General features: G+C 40.3%; 1 protein-coding gene across 2 annotated transcripts in view; it reads right to left on the bottom strand.

The window, feature by feature from the left end:
- Positions 1-373: 373 nt before the first annotated feature.
- tp53i11b (tumor protein p53 inducible protein 11b) overlaps positions 374-8,242 on the bottom strand; it is a 41,384-nt gene continuing 33,515 nt past the window's right edge. For both annotated transcript variants that reach the window (XM_030054234.1, XM_030054233.1), the window contains 5 exons: positions 6,636-6,694; positions 6,406-6,454; positions 5,815-5,911; positions 3,853-3,954; positions 374-3,300 (listed from right to left, as the gene is read on the bottom strand). In XM_030054234.1, the coding sequence (XP_029910094.1) occupies positions 3,167-3,300; positions 3,853-3,954; positions 5,815-5,911; positions 6,406-6,454; positions 6,636-6,694 (441 nt within the window). In that variant the 3' untranslated portion in view covers positions 374-3,166. The remainder of the gene's footprint in view (positions 3,301-3,852; positions 3,955-5,814; positions 5,912-6,405; positions 6,455-6,635; positions 6,695-8,242) is intronic.

The raw sequence follows: 8,242 nt of genomic DNA, 5'->3' as shown, positions 1-8,242 counted from the left end.
AAAGGGATCAGGGCTGCTTTTCATTGTTTAGGATTTGCTATTTTCCCAGCTGTATGCCTTTGACTTCACACTTTAATTTCAGTGAAAGGGTTGTTTGATATATCAACATTTTTGATTTCACAACAGAACAGAAAGCATGAGGTAAATACACCATAATCCTTGGGAAAATGTGAATCATGTGCATCATGTACACCATGCATGTATAGTGAGTGTGTATTTATGCCTTGGTGTGTTATGACTAACCTCCTAACTGATATACACCATGTGAAGTATCCTTGCAGCACCGTTGGGATTATTTCAGATATGTGCTCTCATTTGTGGCATGGGTGCTCTTTGCAGACACAGAGCACAACAAAGAAATATGTTACATCACTTTTGGAGTCTCCAAAATAAACAACAGTATCCTTTATTTCAAACTAATTGATGGAAATCCATAACAACTCCATGGTGAGGTACAGTGTAGCACATATATACATAAAAACACTTTGATGCTACAGCTTGAAACAAACTGACCTTGAATGTTATCCACAACAGTACAATATTGGTTTGGATTTACATCACAGGAAATTCATAACTTAACCATTCCTGTATATTTTCAAGGAGACAAGACTTACTAATGTTATCTCATACTAATTTACTTTCAGTGGCCTCGGTTGACCCGTAGAATTACTACTTTTTGTCAGTGCTAAACCAGAAATGCACAACAGATGATCAAAGTATGGCAGAAAACTAGAATGATGCTAGAGTCATCATTTCTTTGCATTCCCTCTCCTGCCGGTCCCGCATAGTGGATCTCTCCTAAAATAACCTGCTCCTCAGTGCTTTGAACACTTCCACGAGGCTGATGATTTGAGGCCTTGCGCATCAATGGAAATGGAATGATATTTTTCTTGAACTCCATAATTACCATGCTAGTGAGGGCAGAGCAGTAGGTTGGGGCGCACAATGTCATTCAGGATAGCTGCGTCTAATTAAACACTGCGAAAAGGATAATTACTACTTTAAAAAGGAGCATGGGAGACCTCACCCATGTTTCACGTTCTCTATCTGCGTTGCACGCTTACCCAAGTAACAAGCACATCTGCCTTGAGCGCTGCACTAACTCAGCCACAAAGCCACAACCACTCTGTGCTCAGGACTACTCCCTTAAAGGGCAGGACTGAACATGGTCATTTTGCTAGAATATGAACCACCTTTGTAGGAGGCCTGTGTTCCCTGTTCAGCTCAATATGATGTCGCAAGCAAAGTCACAACATGAGGGGAACTATCTGCAGAATGTCTTTTGACTGGCCTTAGGTATTAAAGGTTTGGAGTTCAAGAGACCAAAGACAAGATGGCATTTTTTTTGGCAAGGATCTAAAATATGAAGCTGGAGCATCACATACCTGAGGGCGTGTCCGGGAATTGGGAGGTAGAGAACATAATAACAGAGAGGAGCAGATTGGCGCGAATAGTGAATAAACACTGTCAAGTGCTGGGCAAAGTCTGTTTTTCACCACATACACTTTAAAACTGTGATGCACAAATAACTTTTTCCTTAGACTTAGCTACAACTGCTTCCATTTTTGGCTGAAACATCCATTCACTGTCATTAGATGTTCATTAACACTGCACACTAATTACAGTGCTGTGGGTACTTTGCTACAAAAATTTGTCTTTTTTTTTTCTTCTTCTTTTTTACAGTGGATTATATTGCATGCAGAATGTGACATCAAAACACAAATGTCACTTAAATATGTACAAGAAGACTCCGGACACATTCAATTAATGAAAAGGATTTCCAAGCGAAAGATTAACCTTTGAAAACTAATTAAACTAATAATGAACAAGTTCCCTGTTCTGCTCACAAGAACACCAAATGGTGGTAAATACTTTTATTTACAAATATACAAGAAATAGGATGCAGTGTTAATGACTGTTGTGTTAAGTAGTTTTAAGGCAAGGCTAAGTTGTATGTAAAAAACTGTGCTACATCAATATAAAGGAACCAGCTTAAGTTTACACTCACATGCTCGGCTTGTGACATTGGCTTACAGCTTAGGCAAGGATGTTAACAAGTTTCAGTAAGATCATGCAGGCAAAAGTCTTGCCTAGCAGTGTGCACACGGCTTCATATAAAGAGACCAATTTATATTGCTCCCTTTGTATGGGCTGGTGCACACATTAATCTATCAAAATTACATATAATCATCTCTTTTGTGTAAATAATCTGTACAAAATAATTCTTTCACTTTGGTAGAACCTCTTGACTGATACCGAAAGAATATAAAAGACAGCTGTCCCTGAAAAAAGGGTTCAATCGTGTGCTACGTATTGGATGGTCTAAATCTGAATTTGATTGATGGGTATGGTGGACAAAAAAATAAACTGACCTTTTGGGAGTTCCCTCACTGAGCTGACTGAGAGAGACAGCAGCAAAGAGAAGGTAGTGCCAGTCATCCTTATTTTAGGTTATCTGATTGCAAATGAAACATCCTCACACTAAATTTCAGATAAAATTTCAGATACACTAAGCATGGTTGATGATTCCCCAATCAGTGTGTTCACTGGCGGAGAAGCATGCGAGAGCACAGATATTCAGGCTTCACTTTAGCATACATATGAATTCACATCAACAGCATCAAAGAGGAAACAATTTATAGCACAAACTCTTGGTCCTTGGGTGTAAGAAGCTGTGTTAATATGCAACTTTTTCTAACCAAACAGATCACAATATATACTCAATCTGCAAAAAATACTCCTGTAGCTAGCTGTACATGAACAACACAGTCTAGTGTTTCAAATTACTCTGTACATATTAAATCACATGACGAGGAGCTACAAGAAGACACTGCACTACAAACCGCTATCCCGGTCTTTACAATGACAGCACTCAGAACTGCACATAGGAGTAATGTGTCTCAAGAGGGGCTTGATCTCTCAGCCCACTGAAAAGGTATTTTCACTGTGAGGTAATTTCTCATTCTTGTAGAGTCTGGATTGTGAGGCTGTGCCCATCTGTTGAATACTGGGGGTTAGAATAGGCAAGGTCCCATGGAAGGGGAGAGGGTGTACCCACGGGAAAAGTAAGACTCCAAGGCCCCACAGAACAAGATCCCAAACCTTCTGACTCCACATTTGTGATCTGTGCTCAGCTGTCCCCTCCCAGGCAATCCATGCGTACAACTCAGATCTTCTTTGGTCTGCGTCCCAGATGGTAGTAGTAGGCCAAGGTAACCACCAGGAAGAGCACTCGACTGAGGAGCAATAGGATGGCAGCGTTCGACATGGTGCCAATCTCCACCAAGGTGATGGATGTCACTATAACCACAGATCAAAACAATACTTCAAATGCCATGAATGCAATTCACTGACTTTGCAAGGAGCAGTTACTTTATTAACCTGCGCAGAATAACTCTAAATACAGTGCAATGCTGTCATACCATACTTTGACCACAAGATGGCAGCATTAGCACATTGCTAGAATGACCATGAACATTACCATAATCTATAAACAACTGACACAAGATCAGATATTAATGGGTGATTTTTCACAGTTCATTTGCAGAATGAAATATTACTAATTGTATTTATTTCTATAAACCTTGTTTTTTCCAATTAATATCAGTGAAAATATATGCTAGTAGGTTAACACGGGCAATATTAGCAATATTGTGACACAATTTTGGTTTCTGGATTTAGAGAGTTGATTACATAAATTAAACATTCAGTCATTTTCATCACAGAAAAAAAATTGAGTTTTTCAAAATTCATCTGTTTTTGCAAATAAACTTACTATTCACCCAGTACTGTCTCTATACAATCTCCCATTTCACTGTAAAAAGGGGTGTTAGGGGTGCAATTTTAAGTCACCTAGGAACTGGACAGCAAAGTAGCAGGCTTCACTGAGCAGAGTCCACTGGATGATGACCTTCTCTGCTGTGTAGAGACCATTCCACATGATGAGGGCCAGGCCTGGAGGGGGTCGGGGTTAAAGGACATTCGAGGTACAGGGGCATGGGAATGAAAACAGAGAACAAAAAGAGAAGCTCAGGAAAAGAGGACTGGCAGGTTCTAGGGTATTTCCCTTTTCAAATCTAACATTTCAACAGTTAGTAGTTGCAGCTGTTGGCACATTAGAACTGTATGCTATGCAATACAATTTGCAATCCATGTGATACCATGCATACAGCAATAACTGGAATACTGATTTTTATAATTAATCTGACTCATTGGATTTGATAAGAGATTGTGTTTGACGATTATTCCCCAACCTTTCATGGAGCTCCATTTTTCTGTATTTTTCTCCCACCCACGCACATTACCTATCTAGGCGATGGGAGTGTGTGGGGGAGGGCTGATGGGTGGGAGGGCAGAGGGACTGTATCCTCTCCCTGCCAGGATCCATCTGCGTGGCAGATGAAACCTTGTGCTCCTCCCACCTTTACTTTTCCCTGCCTTGTAAGACATCATCTTATCCTCTTGCTAATCCCCACAGTCCTACTGACATATACAATAAGAGGCCCATCTCTTGTCAGAAACATGACATAGGAGGGTGGTTTTCCTAGATTTACACTAGTGACATGGTATTCAGGTGTTATCTCCTCTTGGGCAGTACAGTATTTCCTTTGTCATGCAGGAAGGCTTTTATGATTTTCTCAGATTCATCAGGATATTATTAACATTGTACATTATAATGTGTGGTTCCTGTCACTTTCCCATAAAATCTCTGGTGAAGGAGGAGGATAAGAAGAATCTATGTATGACATTCTTTGCACTAACAATGGAGCTGTCCGCTGTCCTCCTCCATACTCCCCAACTGTACATGCAAGGCCTACGTACACTTAGCGTTGTGGAGAGAGGCGCTGACAGCAATATTACGGAAATGCAGTGTACTGTGCTCTAACTTTGCTGAAAGTGATGAGCTGGAAAACTTCACTGGAATCACGGCATGATTGCTCTCCTTCTATTTTCTTCCCCTGGTGAAATCTTTCTTTCCCATCAAAGAAGAGTCTAAGTGCTACCTGCCTCCGTCACAGTCACTCTGTTCCTCTTCACAGGCCCATCAGAAACCCTGTAACTACTGACTGACTCACTCAACAACTTGCCCGACTGTCTTGTCTAAGACTCAGGCCATTAAAATAATTGCCCACATCTCCAACACGAGGGAGCAGAGCATAGAGGCAATAATTACCTTGCACTTTTATGAGCATCTATTGTCTGCTGTCAATGGCATGGCAGTGCAGGGCAAAAAGCTCCATTTAATATGTGATTAAGTGAAGTAGCAAAGCAGCAAAATTTTAATGCAGAGTAATATGCTGCCTCTTCTCTGAGCTTCAGGCCAACCCACACACACTGGTCTACCATCCCCCACTGTGTTCCCATGGGATTTAGAAGTGATATATGGGGGCACAGCAACAGTGGCTACTGGAATTATCATGGCCAAATAATGTGGATGTGTCCTTGTGATTCTCTCATATTGATCTGTAGATATGCATAGCAGATTCAAACTGTATGGCTCCTTTATTGGGTCAAAGGCACACAGCTTGAGCAAAAAGAGGGCTTTTTGTACATATTCTGAACACTAATGTGTGAATGGGAAAACAGGCATTTGATTGCATGACCAGAGGAGAATGTGTGCAGTATAAGCACAGCATATTATTTTTAGCATGAATATAAATAAAGATATTGCAAAAGATGAATATAAATAAAGATACTGTACGTCAGCAGAGACACAGTGAATGTAATGCAGCTCTGCCTGAGGGAGCATGAATTGCAGTACACAGTTAATGTGCGTGTCTTTGTTGGTACGCGTATTAGCACTGCAAGACTCACTAAGCAGTGCTCCTCCATAAAGGCGGATGGAGATACTGGTTGTGGAGAGCTCCTCCTCAAAAACAACCTCATAGAGCTGGTTGGGAAAGACCAGGGCCTGTGTAGGAAAGACAAAAGCACAACACAACTCTGTCATATCAGCATAGGAGCATTCTGTTCTCCCAAAATGCCCTGAAAACTGTTGTGGCTCCAACATACAGCAGCATTGACGAAGGACAATGTCTTCCTGTTTGCCAGTTGGCATGGCTGTGTGTGCCCCTCTACACTGAGGATATTGAGCCTCAAGGTGGTCAAACAGACAAAGACTGAGCTGTTCCTCCAGATGTCCTTCACTGATAAGCTAGAAAGTCTCCAGTAATACAGTGCTGAGCTTATATAAAATAGTTTTCCTATTATAGAGAAGATGACCTTTCCTAAACTTCCTTAAAAGAGTGCTTTTAGCCATTCACACTGGACTTGGATTGGATATTTGATACTCAATGTGATTTAGAAAACTGAATGAAGGCTTGTGTTGACCAAAATTCCATAAAAGCCATTAAGATTTGGATCATGAATGTGAAAACGTCTTAGTTTGGGTCCGTAGACACTTACCATCAGGGCCATAACTGTGAAAGCCACTGCAGATATGAGGATCCACACCCTACAGAGACAGAGTGAACAACATGACTCATCCTGCTTGCAACTCATGTCGATTTTTCACCTGTGTCCATAAAGTTGAAAAGATGGAAAAACTGGTTGCAGGTGATAGACAGGTGACCTGATGGTTTCTGCTATGAGCTGCTCTAACTGATATTGAGTGATTGAGCAGCCTGGAGTCTCACCTCAGTCCGATAGGCTCACGCACTGCAAACTTAATCTCATTTCCCAGCATCTGACTGATCTGTGATTGAAGGAAAAGTAAATAGAAGGCAGAGAAGGGGGAAAGGAAATGATTTAGGAGAGATATTTAATAAAGATCGGGCTATTTTAATACATTTTCTTATTATTCATACCAAACTTTGACTAAACACATCAGCAGACACAAACAACACATCACAATGCATAAAACAGCCTCCAAGGAGGGGTGTGTAATGTTTCTGACACCTCTGTAGGAAGCAGTTGAAATGAATGGCATTAAACATAGCAGCACGTAGAAAGGAAGGGAGGGAGAGCAGCAAAGAAACAGTCATTAAAATGTTAATTAGGGACTGTAAATGTCCTCATCTTAATTACCTCCTAGAGATATTTATGTTCATTAGGATCCCCATTAGCTGTGCCTTTATGCAACAGCTACTCTTCCTGGGGCCAACAAAATGCAAAACAGTACATCACATGGATACAGTACATGCAATACATTACAAAACCTTATTACAATGCATTGCAGTAACTTTCATTACTTTACACAAGCAAAAGACCTTTGTGTAGGGAAATACAGGGGACAAGAAAATGAGGGAGAAAACAATAATAAAAAAGCTTAAAATGGTTTTCGTCCTATCTCATCTTGACTGTTTTGAAATGTGCTACATTGCCTCAACTGTTGGAGATGCATTATACAGTGAGATATTTCCATAGATTCCATTTATGCCCCTTTATGGTGAATTTGCTTGTTGTTTAGTAATTTCTCTCAGTGGGGAATTCCATTCAGCAATTGCTCAATACACTACTGTGCATTTAACAAAGTTAGTTCTGGATTTGAGGATGGGAAAAGGGCCTCCGGTTGTGTGTATCATGGGGTAAATGTGTATGCCAGAGCTGTCTGTGAATAGATTACACGGCATGTTGGGGTTTTGACACTGAAAAACAAAAAGTGATGCATCTCTTCTGTCTTTTACTCTGAGCCGACTGTGAATGGTATGCATTTTGTTGATGTTTATTCTGTGCGCAGTGGTGGCATGCTATTTCATCCGGGAGTAACTCAAGTTTTCAAATGTCTTTTTTGTGGCGCTTGATAAAGCACAGTCCTTTCCATATCTTTCCAACAGTTTTTTCAATGTGTGTTGACCATCATTTGCAATCAGCAGTGACACTCAGAAATATGGTTTCCTCTACTTGTACCTTTAATGAGCAAATTTAGCTGTGACTTCAAACTTCATTTATGATTTCTATCAAATGTGATGGCTTTGTTTTTCAATATAGTAAATGCTATTTAATACTATACATACTCTTTGTTCATAGCCACATACAATGTCAGTGGATACAAAGAGGAGTCATCTGCATACATGGATAAGTTGGCTTTATTCAAGACTAATAAAAGCCTGAATATAACAATGGGCCTACGCAGCTCCTCTGAGGTACTCCCTATGAGTTAGACTACCCATAGCTTTCTATTAAAAAAAAAAAAAAAGGCACAAAGTTTAAAGCCATAACATAGTAGTTTCTCTAATGCACTTCACCAATAATCATTGTTATGCTTAAGAACCAGCTGTAAGTCATTTGTATAAGGCATGTT

This window comes from Myripristis murdjan, chromosome 6 (genome assembly GCF_902150065.1).
Source record: "Myripristis murdjan chromosome 6, fMyrMur1.1, whole genome shotgun sequence".
Taxonomy (NCBI): Eukaryota; Metazoa; Chordata; class Actinopteri; order Holocentriformes; family Holocentridae; genus Myripristis; species Myripristis murdjan.
The sequence above is the reverse complement of the archived record's forward strand: the minus strand, read 5'-3'. Positions and strand labels throughout refer to the sequence as shown.